We start from the raw sequence: 20,873 nt of genomic DNA, 5'->3' as shown, positions 1-20,873 counted from the left end.
TTCCTAATCATAATGACTTTATTAGTGACTCAAAGGATTAAGGTACTTTGAGCATACCAGACAGGCAATTAGCATTTTAGAAGGGTGTCGGCAATGACTGCCCACATACGTCTCTGGTGACAGTTGTCCTTTAAAGCACCTTCAGACACTTGATAGTTGTCTCATGAACTTGCCAATTTTGGATGGGTTGCATCATGGTGGTTATGATTCTGTACACCAGTAAATAACACTAACCACTCATTTTAAAGATTATAGTCAATCTGCAAAGTTGCATACTCTCCCAAGATAAGACTAATGTCAGTGGGATCTATTTTCTATCTTTCAGTACATGAGCTAGCAGGCATCAGCAGTACATTCATACATTATTATGGAATGTATGGTAGGTGCCTAAAAGTCTGGCTACCATCTAATGTCTATGTGGTTAACTTTACTGTTGAGTAGTAAAGTGTGAGAAGTAGTATATTTTTTAAAGCCTTCTTATGACAATGATGGTCTTAAAGGGATGATGATGAAGACAATGGTTATACACGAACGATAATGACAATGGTTGCTTTATCAACCTTATAAAGGATTAAAGGCATTATAGGAATTCTATGTTCCGGTCATGCCAAACTGTGCTAAATGGCAGTTCACGGTATTTTCAGAAGGACATGCATACTTTGTGAAATAGGATACCAGTCATTGTAATGCTAATGCTTGTACAAGTCGCTGTCCTTTGGATATTGTCAAATTAATCTTTGTTTCACCATGCTAGCTACGTAAGGCAAGTAGTATTCATTTACCGTCCATAGGCAAAACGTCTGTCCTTGTGATGGTCTCCAAAGGTGTCCCACAGCCTAAGCGAAACACTCACTTCATCGACTACATCCCGGGAGCGCTCGAGGACCTAAATGAAAAGCCATAAATATAAGAAATGCAGGTTTACTGCAGCAGCAACCTCTGCTTGTCTAATAATCCTGCAGCATGTGCACTATTTAAGGTGACATCACAGAATCTTTGCTGAAGTGCACTATGCCCAGACTGCTAATGAACGATTCATTCCAAGTTTGCAGTTTCTGCTATATATTAGCAAGCGGAGATTAAAGGGCCTCTTAATCTAAAATACAGCAACACTGCAAGGAATCTTGGAATACTCATTAACGCACTTGAGACATTTCAGTTTGTGCAATGCATAGCTCAGTGGAATACAGTATAGCAAGCATAAATCTGTTACAGTATACCACCATTTTTGTAATTGATCCTTTACTGTTATGTAACTGTAACTCTACATGGTAACTGTGGATAAAGGGGAAGAGCAGCAAACATCAGAGGCCAATACTGAAACATATTTAAGATATAAAGTTCTGTCATGTGGATAACTAACCAATCAGGTTTCAGCTTTTTTTTTTTTTTTAAATGTGCATTTAAAACAATACATAATAATTCTGATTATCTTCTGTTACATAACCTTGTGCACTTATCATCTTGTCCCATTTAGTAAAATCAATGTGACTTAAGTAACTGCTGCTGTAAACTGTTCACTGCTGTGCCATATTGTCAGTGCTACAATAAAATGTAATGGGGCAGTGTGCCAATATCAGTTTGAATGTAAGGCAGCACCCATGTAAATGAGTCACTGATGGAATGTTCAAGCAGCAATTCACTGAACATACAGTATAGTAACACTAAACTACGTTTTCACAGTAATCCAGAGGTGCTCCTAATGGACCTACTGGGGTGGATTAATTAAGAATACAGAAGATGTACACAAAATTGAAACAGCTGCCGATAGCAAGCAGTCATACAGGTCTATTCACAAAAGGGTGAAGTGTCTGGAGAAGGCAGGAGAAGTGAACCATCTAGGACAACATAGCTGAACCAGAAAGTGAGCTAAATTGGAGAATTTTTCCAAATCAGCTATTCTGGTCTAGATTGTTCACTTCTCCTGTCTTCTCCAAACTCTTCACCCTTTTGTGAATAGCCCCCTAAATTCTTGATTGGTTACCAACTAGTTTTGTGTTTATTTTCTGTTTTTACTGAATAGACTATGATATATTTTATGTTCTACCAGAATTGTGTTTGCATATTGATTATCACCAACTTTTTTTTTACAATGCATTCTATTGAGGAACTACAATTCTTTGTATGCCTTCTAACAGGGACTTGTGCATTCATCATAATATAATGTATAGTATTAGGATAATATACAAATATGCAAGTACAATTCTATAGTTCTTATAATATACATACTACTTCCTCTGCACAGGTGTAAATGTACGCATACAATTTTTGAAAATTGAATTTTAACACTACTTATAATTTTATATTCAATTTTATTGCCCTAAAAACACACTGACAGGTGCTCTGCGACATGAACAACTATTCTTCTAGGAAGGCTAACTTATAAAGACAGAGCCAGCAGCAGTATGAACTGTGCCCGGAAGTTTATTAAATGTAATAAGGCATCTTAAGGAGGTGATAAGACAACAACACATGTGTGGTCATTTCAAGTACTCTATCACATTAAAGGAGAACTTTAAAATATCCTCAACTAGGTGTTTCTGGCAAATACAACGTTATCAGCCTGGTAGGAAATGTGCATATAAGAAAAGTTTAATGATGTCCAATTACAGAAAAGCAAACAGTAAAGGAGCAGAATTATGTCTTTGAGTTAAGTTCCGTTTTTCAGCTTGCTCAAACATAATACATTGGTAACAGGATATGAGGACAGACAAAATGTGTGCAATTAGATGATTGAATAGGCAAGATGAGATAAAGCCAATATATTTTCCCTGTCAAGCATTCCCTATATATTAAAGAGCAAAAGGTGTGTATATGTTAGAGAGCTATGGAGACCTTGCAGTTTAGAAGGACAAACAACTAGAACATTGTTAAAAGATTTTAGGCAAGCTGGAAATTTTCTGTAACTGTTTTTGACACCTTTAAAGTATATCAAAAGACAACTCCCCCCCATTTTTATAGAGTAGGGGAGTTGTCACAGGAACAAGCATCCCCTTCAGAAGATTCCTGTTCTGGTGGCAGCTCAAAATTTTTATATTATACCCGGAGACATTAGAGATCAGGATAATCAGAGGGTGAATCTCTGTAATGGGGAGAGGTATTAGTAAAAATCTGACAGCGGTCCATTCCCTCACCACTCTACTCAATTAAAAATAAAATTGTCTTTAGTTATGTCAGCTAGGAAATCTTTCTAATCACAAAAGATCTTAACATTTGCCACAACACTACTTACCTCTTGGCAGACTCGGTACTGGTCAATTGCCCATACTGTGGGTACATGGGTGGCCAGGAGTTGGTACTGCGTTAAGGTGGTGTTGCATGCCCTTGCGCAGATGAGCCGTGTCTTGCCCACTGCATTGTCTCCCACGACCACACACTTTATGGTTTCCACATTGGGTCGTTCGTAGTCCATATCAGTGTCCATTTATGCAGACCTGTGAAGGAAAACGGTGACTGAATTACTACAAAGCATTCATAGCCTGAACTGAATAATGAGTAGAAGCACGTTTCTGCTTTTATACTGTCTGCACCGCCCGTAGCCGTAGGGTCAACCTGTGACAGTGTACACCTTGATGAAGTAAACATTACGACATCATTTGTTCTCTCTAAACAAATACCTGTCACTTCAGGTACATATGGAATGTTGACTGAATTTTTTATACATCTATGGAGTTCACATACTCACGACTCATTTTTCCAAGCAATACGGAAACAACCCAACCCCATTCTACAGTTTATGCCGCTGAGTGTTTTATTATTTTTAAATAAAAGGCCAAAAAAAGGACAAAAGCAATTACTGTACATACATTAACCCACAGCAACCAGATTTTACCATTCAGCAGCTTCAAGTGCCACTGTAATGTATAGAATGCCTTTTGTTTTCCCCCATTATGTCACTATTGTTAGAAAGTACATGAAAGGGTCAGCCCAACCAAAGCTGATATTTCAGTTTTTGGTAGCTGTTTTTGATGAAATTGACAGCTATAGGTGGGTTATCTCATTGTTGGAGTACCCAAGACATATAAGCATCACATTGGGTGAACTGAGTTCTCAATGTTGAAAGCTTAACTCTTGGCAGAATGGTTTTCTAAGTTACTAAACATTATTTTATTTTTTACTTTTGTGCAGCATGATCAGGTTTTGGTTCAGAGGTAAGCATCTACAGAGCAATCACAATTTGATTATTTAGTAATTAGGTCTCAGTCCCCTGCATTTCCTTTTATGACAACTGGTAGCTGCTATAGCCACTATTTCCCCAGCCACCAGTCCTATACTATTCCCTTTGTAGTGTGACAATACAATTTTAAGCATTGACAGAGGAATCTGTTCTATTTTTTTAATTCAGCACGCCAGTTGAATGAAATAAATAGAACTGTTTATACTGCATATATGTGCAAATGATTGACATGCCAGGAGACTACTGGTCTGTCCTGCCCACCATGACCTAATGCGATGACTCACAAGTCAGAAGTCTTCTGGTCTGTCACACCCATACCTGTCCCCCTTTCTGCACATTCCCAACTACAATTCCCATTGATGATGGTAACTGTGGTTTCTCCTAGCAGCCCTGCACAGTTAGCGAATGTGACATATGTGCCTCCATGATACCTTCTCTTTATGTATGGCCCTAACTGCTTTTTATCAATGGGAGTGATGACATCAAGCCGCAGTCTAAGTTATACTTCTTATAAACGGTGCAGATTTCGATTTCTGTGCTTCAGAAGCTTTTCGATGTACTGTACCTATTGTACTAAAATTGTATTGTAACTGTACTGTCTCTCCCATTTTGTAAAGTGCTGCGCAAACTGGTGGCGTTATATAAATCCTGTATAATAATAATAATGTATGGTGCACATTTTTTTGAATGCCAGAGTTCCGTTTTAAATATATCGCATGGAAAAGCTGAAAACTTAAAGCATGACTAAAGCCAAAACTTATTTTTTTTTAGCTTTGGATACAGTGACAAGTTATTAGAATTCCTGTCATGTTTTTCCTCTTACTTCATGTTGTGTCTACATGACAGGAAATGAAGGGAAATCTCCCCAATAGGAGAAAGGAGTTGAAAGCATTTCCTACTCTATCCCCCAAAAAATGGTTTTGGCTTTAGATACACGTTAAAGTGTCTATGCACATATAAGTTATCAATAATTCAGTTGACTTCTACTCTGATGAAATAGAAAACTGAGTTGCAGGATCACTGCACCAGCAAGCATATGATATTATCATGCCTTTGAATCAATCTCCTGGAGAAAAAAAACCAAGGGACCAGATTGTACAGATTTGTCCATGTGTATGGCCACATAATGCGCCACCCAAGTTCCATCTGGAGTTGGACCCCATGGCCCAGTCTTTGCGTGATGTTAAATTGGGAATGATAATTACATTAGTAGACAGTTTATAATAATAGAAGTCTATTTACAGCCAACAAGAGCAGCAATAACAATCGCATTTAAATAAACATTTAGGAAACTCCCGCTGTTTAGTTTAGCATTTCTAATAATCAGATTTGAATGTGTTTTTGTAAATGCGGTCTCCATAAACTGGAAATAAAACATAAACCTTACCTGAGGTTTTACTGCAGTGCAGTAATTATACCTGTTCATTTTCTACACGTACTCCCATAGGAAATAGTTATTACACCACTTCAGCGTCCGCTTTCTAGAACACGTATCTATTCTCAGAGCTTGTTAAAAGGCACCAAGAGGAATTATGCTAAATATTACAATGCCTTATGAGAGATAATCTCTGCAAGCTTTCTAGAAAACATCACCTATATTTATTTTCCAGAAACCGTACACTCAACATCAAGCGCTTTAAGTGAAAAACCAGGTCAAGGATCTTAGAAAAGTTTTTTTTTCCCTATCTCCTGTTCTGGAGATATTACAAAAATCTTTTCATATGAACTGCTCCCATTTTGTACAATAAGAAATTGGTCAGGTCTGTCTATGGGTCTATGCAGCAAACCGGCCTTATGTCTGTTTCCCTCGTTGACAACTTATGTGCCTATTACAAGAGGGGAGACTTCATCTGGGAGCTTTTCTTTGACAAAAAGGTTCTAGTGAAAAAATAAGTATGCTGCTGTTCAACTAGGAACAACTAAGCTTTGTGATAAGCAAGTATAAACAATTGTATGAAGATTTGGTACTTGTGTGGCTGAACAGCTACAACATATCTCCGACAATGTAAAAATGACAGCCAGAATTTGGCTGATTGTTGGGGGCAATAGCTACAATTTTCATTACATTGATTTTTTTTTCTAACAAATCTTTTTCACTGTCCTACTGATCCCCAAATATGTCCCCAATAGTGATGCAGACAGCAATGCCTGATGACCACTGTCACCAAGACATTAAGAAAGTTCAATTTTACCCAATGGGGACAAGGATAGCAATAAAAAGCTGGCAAAGGTTCTATCCCTTCCCTATCCAAAACAAAAGGTTTGTGTGGAGTTTCACTCTAAAAATTACCACCATGACAATCCTAGAATCCCAATGTCCCTTTACTTTCTATCCCTAAGTCAGGGCTGCACAAATCCCAGGACCCAGATAGCCAATATTCCTTAAAAATTACAGCTGGCGCCTAATCTTTAAGATTTTGGTTAGTTATCGTCAATACAGCTGGCTCCTAAAATAAAACCCTGTTGACTCTCGGATTGGACAGACTGGCTCAAGAAACTCATATTAAATTGGTCCACCCCTGCTCTAAGCCCCTATGATCAGAACAAACCTAATTGAGATCACTTATCCATTTAGTGTTAGAGAAAGTACAACTTCGCTGGAAATGTTAATTCCTGAAAACAATGCAATGCAAGCAGATAGGTGAAGAGCTGCAAATATGCTGGGCATAGAACTACAGCACATTTTTAGTGACTGCCACATAACAGCAACAACTGATAGAGTAGGGCAGGGGTGGGCACTCCAAATATTGAGGAACTACAAGTCCCATGAGGCACTGGAAGACTGACCCCCACAGGTATGACTCCCAGAGGCATGATGGGATTCGTACTTTCACCAGAGCTGGAGTGCCGAGGTTGCCTACCCGTGTAGTAGGGGGACTAGATTTTGCAGTGGTCTTCTAGAGCGGTCAGTATATTACCATCTACAGGAGTGGTCAGTATATTAACATGGGCTGGACCAAATCCCAGAAGCCAGGTAGCTCCTAAAATTTGACAGCTGGCGTCTAACTTTTGAGAATTTTTTTAGTTGTTATCAATGGAGCTGGCTCCAAAAAAATCCTGCTGGATTCTGGATTGAACAGACTGGATCCTGAATTTCAGGTTCATTTATCCACCTCTGCAATTGACCAATAACCACATTAATAAGGATACCATGGTACCATTCTGAACCTATCATATGTTGCCTGTGAGAAGTTATGGTCGCCATATAAACATCTTCTAAAAACAACTGCAAGTCCCGCTGAAAGAAGTAAATGTTCCAATAACAATGGCTATGAAATGGACACCCAATGTTTTGAAAAACTATGTCTAGTGATTCCACTCATCTCAATAATGACGCGTTACACTTGACAGCACCTTCAGGCAAAAGTAGAAAAAAATGTGAAAGCTGACTCTCCAATTCTCCAAGCCTGAAGCTGCTAACCCCAGAGCAATAACCCAGAAAATCTATAGCCGTGTTTGAACCAGACTCTATGCTGTTATGCACGAAACCTGGCCAGGTCCCACATATGACTGGAGTAATTATCAACGTCTCAATACGGCAAGCCTAGAGCACTCTACAGATAGGAAGCAACATAGGACATGTAAAACCGTAGAGAGTTTGTATCAGCTTCTGGACTTACAACACATCCAAAAAGACTAAAAACAGATGGTGCAAAATAGGCCAAATATCATATGATACTTCTATAAAAGTGATTATACAATGCAGTAGATTCTAAGCACATCTGAAGGTCATTCAATGGTTTTGGTACTGCAGTTAGTAAAACGGTGAATCTGCGTCAGCTGCAGAGATTGAAGGTCAATGAAGATTTATATTGATACTAAACTCAGGCGTTAAATCTTAAAAATACATTCAAGTACCCTAACTATTAACAATGCTGTATCTTATTTGTGTATCACTCAGCTGTAGATCCTCAAATCATCTCTGAATTTATGCTGACACTGTCCTTCCTTCTGGAGGGTGGCTACTTTTCTTCCCCATGGTCCCTGTGTGTGTGTTGTGAAGTAGTCACCGCTCCAAGCTCACTTCTGTGATGGACTACAATCTCAATACAAATTAGTAAACTAAACTTGAGATGGTAGTCCATCACGGGAGCGAGCTTGGAGCAATGGCTTCTTTACAACACACACAGGGACCATGGGGAAGAAAAGTAGCCACTCTCCACAAGGAAGGACAGTGTCAGCACCAATTCAGAGATTATTTGAGCATCTTCAGCTGAGTGATGTACAAATAAGCTTCATTTTTGTTAATAGTTAATGTACTTGAATGCATTTAACTCCTGAGTTTAGTGTCACTTTAAGCAGAGTGAACTCTGATTTGCTACGTTTCTCCAGAATTAGCACTCTTCATTGAGTAAAGTCAATAAAGTCTCTTTTTACCCAGAGAGGAAAAGTTTTATAAACAGGTCGATGAATTATTAGCATCTTTTTTTCAAATGCTTTCTGCATATTTATTATGGTGATATTAAATATATATAGTGGAACCTCGGTTCACGAACTTAAATCGTTCCACGATTCTGGTCGCGAACTGAATCATATACTGTATGTGCGAAAAAGCACACAAAAAAGCTTCACAGCACATGTGCACAGGTCTGTCTGCAGGGAAGATGGCCGTGGTCGTGTTCCTCACTCGATATGGAGTTCGTGAACGGAAGCAAAATTTTGCTGAACTTAATGTTCGCGAACCGAATTGTTCGTGAACAGAAGCGTTCGTGAACCGGAGGTATTACTGTACTTTGGAAATAAAAAAAACAAAACAAAACAGAGCACACCATATGCATGTGTACACACACACACGTATGGCTAATATCCCTGGGACACAACAAAGCCTCTGTAGAGGAAGTATGAGTGTCTCACAAACACCGTACACCAAGACAAAGTATGCTACTTTATGTTGCAATCATGATTACAATGTGTGACAGCAGACAAGGGAGGGAATGCAGGTATGTAACTTTCATCAGCTAGCTATTAACACAAATTGTCACAATAACTCTCACGTGTAAGCTATAAACTGACCATACAAGGTAGGGATGACGTGCGGGGGTTTTTTTTTGCACGTTCCTTTTTCTGCCCCTGGTCAAATAGAAGCTTGCCCCGGGGCCAGATTATGTTCTAGAACTTCTCCCAAAGTCATTGCCATTTAATTAGTAAACAAGTGTTTATGCCCAAAGTCCAAACGTCTTACCTTTGCACTAATTTGAAGCTGTTTAACGTACTTTAGGTTTAATTACCTGAACTTGGCAAGAAAAAGCTTTTCAAAAAATGCTGTTCTTGTTATCCCGGTGCTGTGGAAGAACAAGCAGCTGCTAAATAATCCATTAGTTTCCTATATGTTCATAAGAATTATTATTAAACATTTTTCTTTTTTTTTAAATTTATATACAGTTTTTTCTTCCATAAACACACTTGAAAGTCTTTCTTTAGGGTACTATTATCATAGGGTGGCAAATGTCTATAAACTAGCAAGGTTATCTGCAAAACAGACTACAATAGTTTTATAATGGGGCAACACTTTTGGAAGCAATATTTGCCATTAAAAACATTTTAAAATTTGCAAATGATTGCCTTAGTTTTCTTATCATTCCCTACATACTACCTGAAATTTCAAATAAGGCTGCCAGTGTGAGTGTCTGCACTAGTTGCAGACATGAGAGAGGATAGACGGACGTCTGATACAGATTCTTACTGCTGGGTGGGAAAGGTGTGGTTTAGTGATCAGAAATGGGACTCACTAGAGCAGCCTTTCTCAACCTATTCAAAGGAGAACTATGGGGTAAGTGTTTTTCCCCATAGTACTTCTTAGGGTCATGGGAGGACATAAACCAGCATCCTCCCGTGACCCAAAGCTCAGTATACCACGAGCTGCCTCTCGCGGTATACTGAGACCGCCGCAGCCGGGACTGATCCCGACATTACGATACAGTCGATAGCCACCCAGCTGCGTGAGTGACAGTATCTAGAGGCAGCTGTGCCCGCCCCCTCCCCGTCCATTCCGCTAGTCAGTGCTGGAGGATCGGACAGGAGAGGGGGGAATCCCTGCAGGGAGCCGTGAGTGACAGTCACGGCTCTCTGCAGGGACATGATCCAGAAGTGAGCGAGCGACGGTATGCGTTCGCTCACTTCCCGATCTATTGAGCCAACGTGTGACAGTTTCATTGTCACACGTCGGCTCCAACTATGAGGTTGAGTGAAAATCACTCACCTCATAGTTCTCCTTTAACATGGAGGAACCCTTGAAATAATTGTGGCCTCAGGGAACCCTGCCAATACCTTCTTTTATCTACAGCTTATAGTACAGTAGTGTGACGGTCAGTGGGAAGAATGCTCTTTACTAATAATGAAGCTTGGCTTTGATATGAACCCAGTTCATCCAAAGTCTGCCCAAAACTCTGACCATAAATCCCACCTCCTGACCCAATCGGTTGTGGGGAGTCTTGCAGCTATTCATCACAAAGGGGTGGGGAATGCCCTTGCTGCAACTGCCCCCATGGATTGGATCGGGAGGAGAGGTTGAAGGTCAGTTTTTAGAAGGCTTGAGCAAACTCAGGTGAATGCACCAAGCCCTCCCTCATCTCTACTCTTATCAGTTAGAAGAATCCCCTCCTTACAGATAGCTAAAACAATCATTGGTGTCTTTGGTTACTTATCAAAGAGGCAGAATTGCTCATTGCACAAGGAACCCCTAGAAACCTAAGGAGGAACCCTAGGGTTCCATAGAACCTTGATTGAGTAAGGCTGAACTAGAGTAATAATTGTAGCCCCAGTGTAAGACAGCCATATCACAGGCAAATAAAATATTACCACTAAGGTGATATGGACTGGTTATCAGCCGAGAGCCATTTTGGACTTTGTGAGCCAATACCCAACATCCGCGTGGGCACAGCAAGACATTCTTACCAAAGTCATTATATCACTAGACAGAAAAGCAACACAATAACTGACTGTAAGCCCTCACGGGCAGGGCCCTCCTTACCATCTTGTCTTGATTTGTATTGTGATTGTAATGACTTCCTTATATTGTAAAGCGCTGCACAAACTGTTGGCGCTATATATCTTTCTGTGCCATTTTATATATGGCAGCAGTGTAGAACAGACATATTTGAAAATGTGACTATATGTACGATATGCATTGGATTGGAATTGGAATGCCTAAATTTAAAGCCAAAGCCATCTAGGTAGCCAGATTTGACTATACAGCCAGCTGTAGAAGGTGTCCATTATAGCTGCTTGAAAAGAGACTTTTTGGACTTGAGTGCCTCTTTACTCAATGTAAGACTGTTACACGGCATCACAAGTCTGGTTGTTACCTACCCACAAACTATATAGTCAGCAAAAAAGGTACCAGGTAATTTCCAGTTAACAACCCGTAGGAAGCCTTACACAGCTGTGACTCACTATTACTAAGAAGGAAATGAAGGTACACTTTCAGCATTGGGTCTGCAGCAATTAAACTGTGACAGATGTACTTAGGTTTGTTAGGCAGTAATCTGCCAGCGTGCTGCCAGACAAGCGTGCAGGCGGATTATTTGCTAAAAAAATAAATACATGCAGCATCTTTGTACAACCCTCCTTGTACACATGAAATATGCTGTTCAGGGGCACATTCTATGTCCTACACATTCTAATACAGACACCCATCAGATTGCCCAATAAGTCCCCATACCCCCTTCACCATACTGTTGAAGTCATCAGCCCTATTAGGTACCAGTATCATTTGAAAATATACTGCATCTTTACACATGGATTCCATACAATTAAAATCCAACAGGGACAGCGTGCCTCCTTTGTAATAACAGCTTATGTATGTAAAAGAAAGGCTGAACCAAGCATGTAACTGAAAAAGCTGAAACAAATAATAGTTTTCGGATAAACAGACCCTTTTTAACTGAGCTTTAACATAACTTCATGTCTGTCTGGAGGAAAAGTCTGTAATGGTTCAGAAGTGCAACCCAGTGGGCTGATTGAGCCCCTGGTGTATGTCTTGGTGACCCCAACAATGAGACCTCTCTGCCAAAATCCCCTACTCTGTCCCAGTCCACCTGGAAGTTTGAATGTGTGAACAGCGGCATATTGGAACCCAGTGGGCTGATTGAGCCCCTGGTGTATGTCTTGGTTAGTCCATGGTCCCATCGCACACCTGACCGCGTAAATCCCTTCAAGAATTGGGTGCTGCGGTAGTCAACGGGTGGCAGCCGTAACAATCGTGAGATAAAGAAGAGACACCGGCACTCCAAATTTACAAAATACGTCTATTTATTGACGTGCATCGTGGTAAAAAACAACGAATGTTTCGGGGTCCGAAAGGATCCCCTTCATCAGGTAAAACATGTCTTGGTGACCCCAACAATGAGACTTCTCTGCCAAGATCCCCTACTCTGTCCCAGTCCACCTGGGAGTTTGAATGTGTGAATGGCGGCATTGTGAAGATTCAACGGAGCGAAGGCGGAAGGCACAGAGTAAGGGACTTTTTTGTACAAAGGAACCCGAAGACTAGAGTGGAATGGTAGCTTTAATGGCCAGCTACACTAAAACATTCCACCACCTGCCAAAAACAAATATCACATCTAAAATGCATAGCTGGCTTGATGACCTCTCCAGCCACAGAGGAACTACAAGTCCCTATATGCCAACTGATAATGAACATTGACAGGTCTATTCACAATAGGGTGAAGAGTTTGGAGAAGTGAACAATCTAGGACAACATAGCTGAACTGAAAAGTGAGCTGAACTGGAGAATTCTTCCAAATCAGCTATGTTGTCCTAGACTGTCCACTTCTCCTAACTCTTCACCCTTTTGTGAATAACCCTGTGAGACTTTATAGCTCCACAGTAGCTGTGGTGACAGAGGTTAGTTATTCCTGCTCTATAGCAAGCAAATTCTACTGTCCTGCCTGTGGGAACTACAGGTACTAGTCCCAAACAGTAACCAGTAATAACTTCACTGAAGAGTTAAAAGCTATGCCTGGTTTTTAGGTATTAACAGGGTTATGGAGAAGGCAGGAGAAGTGAACAATCTAGGACAACATAGCTGATTTGGAAACATTCTACAATTCAGCTCACTTTCCAGTTCAACTATGTTATCCTAGGTTGTTCACTTTTCCAAACCCCTCACCCTTTAGTGACTAACCCTGTAAGTGTTTACTAGAACCCGCAGTGTAATTATAAAAGAAATCTGCTGATAACATAGAAGGAGCCCTGTGATGTCTTCATCGAGTCGCCTCACCTGGTCCCCAGCTTGCAGCAACCTCAGAACGTACAGTCAGCACACACAAGAATTTTCAGTCCGCCTCGATTGAACTGTCATGAAGTCAGACCTCTCTGATCCTGGCATTTACAATAATTGGATGCTGTCTGGTTGGACAGAGGCCGGTCTCCGAGCGTGAGGCAGGCGGGAGCTCTTCACATGCTGAACTTTACTAGACAACTAGACAAATATATAAGCTGCAATCTAGTCATAGAGGCGGACATGCAGTCAGGATGAGTCACGTCTCTATACGACAGGCTTACAGGTGTGCCGGCTACCTTAGTCATCTGCTGATATTACCTGAGCGTAGGGCGCAGCTTCCAGTCTTCAGCTCTTCAATAATTAAACAGGAACAATGATACGCTCCTAAGAAATGTTCGCATCAACCTCACGGCAGGTGAATCCCTTTCACCTTTGTTCTGTACCAAACAAGAATGTGTACATGTTCCTGCCATTGTTTTTTTTTTACAGGTGAGATGTGTGTGACATAACAGGAAGGTGAGTTAATAACCCTAACATGAGTATAAATGTATACGAGCTTACTATTACCCGCACAATGTACAGAGGACAGATACACATTCCCGTTACTCATGCTTTACAAACCTGTCTGCAGGAAGACGCATTATGATTGGCTGCAATTTAAAATAGTACATCTATTTTTCAATAATGAATCCAGATGACACGTAAACATCACCCTGCAACAAAGTATTTCTTTACATTTTGGCCTAAACACTTACAGTCATCATGTCTACAAACAGCTCCAACTCTCTCAGCTCGGCTTCCCTGAACTTCCTGTCCAGTACAAGAACAAAGGGACAGAACAGTTTGCAGCAGCCGCCCATCTGCTACAGGGGTGGGCAACTCCGGCTATCCAGATGTGCTTTAACTGCATATCCCAACGTGCCTCTGGGAGTCATGCCTGTAACTGTCAGTCTTGCAATGCCTCATGGGACTTGTAGTTCCACAGCAACTGGGGGGCTGGAGTTGCCCACCCCATATCTACTAACTTGGAGGAGGGTAGAGCAGGGAGCAGGATCACAAGGGACAGAACAGTCTCCAGCAGCTGTCCATCTACAAGCTTGGAGAAGGGAGTGAAGAGGAACAGGCCAGTGACTTGCCTTGCTGTGTCTTTGTGGAGACACACACAGCCTACTAGCACACACAAAGGTGGCTCCATAGGACCCTGCAAGGGAAAGGAGCCACTCTCAAACAGGATATCAGGGCGAGTGTTCAGGGGACCAGCAGATTTTACAGGAAACTAAAACTTTTAGGGCCCGTTCACCCCGAGCCATGTGTAAATGCATGCGTAAATGGCACGGTTCAGTGCAATCACATGGCAAGCCGACAACGCTGCTGCTAATTGTGAGGCAGTGGCTTAGTGTTGTCAGCCTACAACAGGAAGTGATGTTAGTGGCAGGATCTCCAGGTAAGAAATCTTTCATTAAAGTTTATCTACACCCAAAACTTTTTTGTTTAATTTCGCATTGAATGGGAATTGGTTAGAAACCCTGTAAGGATTTTATTGCCTTTTAGGGCTCCATTAGAGAGGTTTCCCCTCTCTTTCTGTTCTGGGGCTAACCTTTTATCAGACAGGAAGTGAGTGAAAAACGGTGACAGGGAAACAGACAACAATAAAAAGCTGACAGAGACTCTAGCATGTCCCTACAGAACCTAAAAAAATACAAATTCTGTGTGTGTTGCTGTTCTTCTCACACAATGGCTCTTTTCATCGATACCCTGGGGAAGTGATTGTGGACAGGAAGGAGCAAGAAATGTGATATCTGCAGTATTAGGCCTCCTTCACGCGAGAAACGGCCGACACGTACAGCTCCGTGCTGCGTGCGCGGCCGTATCGCTCAGCTCCCGGGAAGGACAGGTGCTGCGTGTGATTAGTACCCAGCCCCTGTCCTTCTCTATGGGAGTATGGGGCCATACGCCGCCCTACGCTCACCCGCCCTGCACGTCGACGCGGGTGTCCGTACTCTGACAGGATGGATCCTGTCTGAGCCGGGACACCCGCACTTGGGGTGAGCATAGGGCGGCGTATGGCCGCGTACTCTCATAGAGAAGGACGGGAGCTGGGTACTAATCACACGCAGCACCTGTCCTTCCCGGGACCTGCCCGATACGGCCGTGCACGCAGCATGGAGCGTTACGTGCCGGCCGTTTCTCGTGTGAATGAGGTGAAAACAATAGAAATAAAAACACTAAAAAGTAAACACAGCCGCCTCATCCAAGGACTGGCTCAGCTGCTATATATCAATGTATTTGTTTTTAGGTTTAGCTGTGCCCTAAAGACCAGCGGGCATCGTTATTAAAACGGAACTCTGGGATAAGCAAATGTTGTCTAAATACAAGGAGGATGTTTATTTCTATCTGAATCTTGGTGTGCTTTCTGTATTTCTTCCAGATCTGAGCAGTTATCTCGTGTGTGAATCTCTGCCTGTGTGTAGGAGCTTCCTGTAATAAAGACCGGTCACTGCTGCTCTCTCTCCTTGTGCAGGGTGACTGGTCTGGTCTCCGTCCCCCTCCTGTAATAAAGACCGGTCACTGCTGCTCCCTCTCCTTGTGCGGGGTGACTGGTCTTGTCTCCGCCCCTTCCTCTAATAAAGACCAGTCACTGCTGCTCTCTCTCGTTCTGCAGGGTGACTGGTCTTGTCTACGCCCCTTCTGTAGTGGGTGGAGCCTGCTGGGTCCCTCCCACAGCTCTGCTCTCTGCACAGGTGATGGACAGCACAGCGATGATGTCACTGCCACTTTTACAAGTGTGTGTAAAGGCATTTGGTGCACACAAAGTGGATTTATATCCTTTGTGACCTTTGAAGGATACATTTCAAGGTTTTTGCATCTGGAGTTCAGCTTTAAATCCTAAATCTCAGGTTGCCCAGGCACTGCAAGGGTTTACTGCTCCTTTATGTCTAGGACAGGGGTGGGCAACTCCAGCCCTTCAGCTGTGCTTTAACTACAAATTCCATGATGCCGCTGGGAGTCATGCCTGAGGCTGCCAATCTTGCAATGCCTCATGGCACTTGTAGTTCCACAACTGCTGGAGGACCAGACTTGCCCACCCCTTGTCTATGGTGAAGAGACCTTTTACTCACCTTATTCCCCGCTTCCCTGACAGTCGGCGCTCACCTCTCTCCCCTCCATCAGCGTCCTCACATACAATGAAGGGTTGCGAGCTCTGCATTAGACGGACGTGATGATGTCAGCAGCCTGCCAGAGAGCAGGAGGGGGGAAGAGGCTGCAGGAGCCGGTCTTGGATCCTGCAAGAGCGGGGATCTGGTAAATAAAAGTCCTCTACACCCCTAGACAAAAATCACCCATTACCCATGCAGTGCTGGGGGGGAGGGGAATGGGCACTACAATGCATTGCAGAGGGGGCTGTAGATTTGGAATAGCTTTGCTGATGAAGCGTGACTTATGATCATTTTTTATTAGCCTATAATCAGTTTCAGAAGGGGCTGTAGCTGTTAGCAGGGCAGAATAGTCCTAGCAATTAAATGTGACCTGTGATGAGCCCTATAATCAGTTGCAGGCTGGGCTGTAGCTGTTAGCAGTGCAGAATAGTCCTAGCAATGAAGTGTGACTTGTTATTAGCCCTATAATCAGTTACAGAAGGGGCTGTAGCTGTTAGCAGTGCAGAATAGTCCTAGCAATAAAGTGTTACCTGTGATGAGCCCGATAATCAGTTGCAGAAGGGGCTGTAGCTGTTAGCAGTGCAGAATAGTCCTAGCAATGAAATGTGACTTGAGATGAGCCCGATAATCAGTTGCAGAAGGGGCTGTAGCTGTTAGCAGTGCAGAATAGTCCTAGCAATGAAATGTGACCTGTGATGAGCCCTATAATCAGTTACAGAAGGGGCTGTAGCTGTTAGCAGTGCAGAATAGTCCTAGCAATGAAATGTGACTTGTGATGAGCCCGATAATCAGTTGCAGAAGGGGTTGTAGCTGTTAGCAGTGAAGAATAGCCCTAGCAATGAAGTGTGACTTGTGATGAGCCCTATAATCAGTGGCAGGCTGGGCTGTAGCTGTTAGCAGTGCAGAATAGTCCTGGCAATGAAGTGTGACTTGTGATGAGCCCGATAATCAGTTGTAGAAGGGGCTGTAGCTGTAAGCAGTGCAGAATAGTCCTAGCAATGACGTGTGACCTGTGATGAGCCCTATAATCAGTGGCAGGCTGGGCTGTAGCTGTTAGCAGTGCAGAATAGTCCTGGCAATGAAGTTAATAAAGACCGGTCACTGCTGCTCCCTCTCCTTGTGCGGGGTGACTGGTCTTGTCTCCGCCCCTTCCTCTAATAAAGACCAGTCACTGCTGCTCTCTCTCGTTCTGCAGGGTGACTGGTCTTGTCTACGCCCCTTCTGTAGTGGGTGGAGCCTGCTGGGTCCCTCCCACAGCTCTGCTCTCTGCACAGGTGATGGACAGCACAGCGATGATGTCACTGCCACTTTTACAAGTGTGTGTAAAGGCATTTGGTGCACACAAAGTGGATTTATATCCTTTGTGACCTTTGAAGGATACATTTCAAGGTTTTTGCATCTGGAGTTCAGCTTTAAATCCTAAATCTCAGGTTGCCCAGGCACTGCAAGGGTTTACTGCTCCTTTATGTCTAGGACAGGGGTGGGCAACTCCAGCCCTTCAGCTGTGCTTTAACTACAAATTCCATGATGCCGCTGGGAGTCATGCCTGAGGCTGCCAATCTTGCAATGCCTCATGGCACTTGTAGTTCCACAACTGCTGGAGGACCAGACTTGCCCACCCCTTGTCTATGGTGAAGAGACCTTTTACTCACCTTATTCCCCGCTTCCCTGACAGTCGGCGCTCACCTCTCTCCCCTCCATCAGCGTCCTCACATACAATGAAGGGTTGCGAGCTCTGCATTAGACGGACGTGATGATGTCAGCAGCCTGCCAGAGAGCAGGAGGGGGGAAGAGGCTGCAGGAGCCGGTCTTGGATCCTGCAAGAGCGGGGATCTGGTAAATAAAAGTCCTCTACACCCCTAGACAAAAATCACCCATTACCCATGCAGTGCTGGGGGGGAGGGGAATGGGCACTACAATGCATTGCAGAGGGGGCTGTAGATTTGGAATAGCTTTGCTGATGAAGCGTGACTTATGATCATTTTTTATTAGCCTATAATCAGTTTCAGAAGGGGCTGTAGCTGTTAGCAGGGCAGAATAGTCCTAGCAATTAAATGTGACCTGTGATGAGCCCTATAATCAGTTGCAGGCTGGGCTGTAGCTGTTAGCAGGGCAGAATAGTCCTAGCAATTAAATGTGACTTGTGATGAGCCCTATAATCAGTTGCAGGCTGGGCTGTAGCTGTTAGCAGTGCAGAATAGTCCTAGCAATGAAGTGTGACTTGTTATTAGCCCTATAATCAGTTACAGAAGGGGCTGTAGCTGTTAGCAGTGCAGAATAGTCCTAGCAATAAAGTGTTACCTGTGATGAGCCCGATAATCAGTTGCAGAAGGGGCTGTAGCTGTTAGCAGTGCAGAATAGTCCTAGCAATGAAATGTGACTTGAGATGAGCCCGATAATCAGTTGCAGAAGGGGCTGTAGCTGTTAGCAGTGCAGAATAGTCCTAGCAATGAAATGTGACCTGTGATGAGCCCTATAATCAGTTACAGAAGGGGCTGTAGCTGTTAGCAGTGCAGAATAGTCCTAGCAATGAAATGTGACTTGTGATGAGCCCGATAATCAGTTGCAGAAGGGGTTGTAGCTGTTAGCAGTGAAGAATAGTCCTAGCAATGAAGTGTGACTTGTGATGAGCCCTATAATCAGTGGCAGGCTGGGCTGTAGCTGTTAGCAGTGCAGAATAGTCCTGGCAATGAAGTGTGACTTGTGATGAGCCCGATAATCAGTTGTAGAAGGGGCTGTAGCTGTTAGCAGTGCAGAATAGTCCTAGCAATGACGTGTGACCTGTGATGAGCCCTATAATCAGTGGCAGGCTGGGCTGTAGCTGTTAGCAGTGCAGAATAGTCCTGGCAATGAAGTGTGACTTGTGATGAGCCCGATAATCAGTTGTAGAAGGGGCTGTAGCTGTTAGCAGTGCAGAATAGTCCTAGCAATGACGTGTGACTTGTGATGAGCCCTATAATCAGTGGCAGGCTGGGCTGTAGCTGTTAGCAGTGCAGAATAGTCCTGGCAATGAAGTGTGACTTGTGATGAGCCCGATAATCAGTTGTAGAAGGGGCTGTAGCTGTTAGCAGTGCAGAATAGTCCTAGCAATGACGTGTGACCTGTGATGAGCCCTATAATCAGTGGCAGGCTGGGCTGTAGCTGTTAGCAGTGCAGAATAGTCCTGGCAATGAAGTGTGACTTGTGATGAGCCCGATAATCAGTTGTAGAAGGGGCTGTAGCTGTTAGCAGTGCAGAATAGTCCTAGCAATGAAGTGTGACTTGTGATGAGCCCTATAATCAGTGGCAGGCTGGGCTGTAGCTGTTAGCAGTGCAGAATAGTCCTGGCAATGAAGTGTGACTTGTGATGAGCCCGATAATCAGTTGTAGAAGGGGCTGTAGCTGTTAGCAGTGCAGAATAGTCCTAGCAATGACGTGTGACCTGTGATGAGCCCTATAATCAGTGGCAGGCTGGGCTGTAGCTGTTAGCAGTGCAGAATAGTCCTGGCAATGAAGTGTGACTTGTGATGAGCCCGATAATCAGTTGTAGAAGGGGCTGTAGCTGTTAGCAGTGCAGAATAGTCCTAGCTATGACGTGTCACCTGTGATGAGCCCTATAATCAGTGGCAGGCTGGGCTGTAGCTGTTAGCAGTGCAGAATAGTCCTGGCAATGAAGTGTGACTTGTGATGAGCCCGATAATCAGTTGTAGAAGGGGCTGTAGCTGTAAGCAGTGCAGAATAGTCCTAGCAATGACGTGTGACCTGTGATGAGCCCTATAATCAGTGGCAGGCTGGGCTGTAGCTGTTAGCAGTGCAGAATAGTCCTGGCAATGAAGTGTGACTTGTGATGAGCCCGATAGTTGTAGAAGGGGCTGTAGCTGTTAGCAGTGCAGAATAGTCCTAGCAATGAAGTGTGACCTGTGATGAGCCCTATAATCAGTGGCAGGCTGGGCTGTAGCTGTTAACATGGCAGAATAGTCCTAGCAATGAAGTGTGACATGTGATGAGACCGACAATCAGTTGTAAAAGGGGCTGTAGCTGTTAGCAGTGCAGAATAGTCCTAGCAATGAAGTGTGACCTGTGATGAGCCCTATAATCAGTGGCAGGCTGGGCTGTAGATTTCAGCAGTGCAGAATAGTCCTAGCCATGCAGTGTGACCTGTGATGAGCCCTATAATCAGTGGCAGGCTGGGGTGTAGCTTTTAGCAGTGCAGAATAGTCCCAGCAATGAAGTGTGACTTGTGATGAGCCCTATAATCAGTGGCAGGCTGGGCTGTAGCTTTTAGCAGTGCAGAATAGTCCCAGGGATGGCATGCGATGGTGGCTCGCTGTCTGTG

The 20,873-nt window shown here is 43.3% G+C and overlaps 1 protein-coding gene across 3 annotated transcripts in view; it reads right to left on the bottom strand.

Moving 5' to 3' along the window:
• RHOBTB1 (Rho related BTB domain containing 1) overlaps positions 1–20,873 on the bottom strand; it is a 71,713-nt gene that overhangs the window by 18,954 nt on the left and 31,886 nt on the right. For 2 of the 3 annotated variants that reach the window (XM_018576677.1, XM_018576676.1), the window contains exons 2-3: positions 3,233–3,434; positions 783–886 (exon numbers count right to left, since the gene is read on the bottom strand). In XM_018576677.1, the coding sequence (XP_018432179.1) occupies positions 783–886; positions 3,233–3,424 (296 nt within the window). In that variant the 5' untranslated portion in view covers positions 3,425–3,434. Of the gene's footprint in view, positions 1–782; positions 887–3,232; positions 3,435–13,397; positions 13,421–20,873 lie in introns of those variants that run through there. The other variant, XM_018576679.1, reaches the window with a different exon arrangement.

The sequence above is a fragment of the Nanorana parkeri genome, unplaced genomic scaffold (genome assembly GCF_000935625.1).
Source record: "Nanorana parkeri isolate BGI_ZX_2015 unplaced genomic scaffold, ASM93562v1 scaffold73, whole genome shotgun sequence".
NCBI lineage: Eukaryota > Metazoa > Chordata > Amphibia > Anura > Dicroglossidae > Nanorana > Nanorana parkeri.
This window is presented reverse-complemented; position numbering and strand designations above follow the sequence as displayed.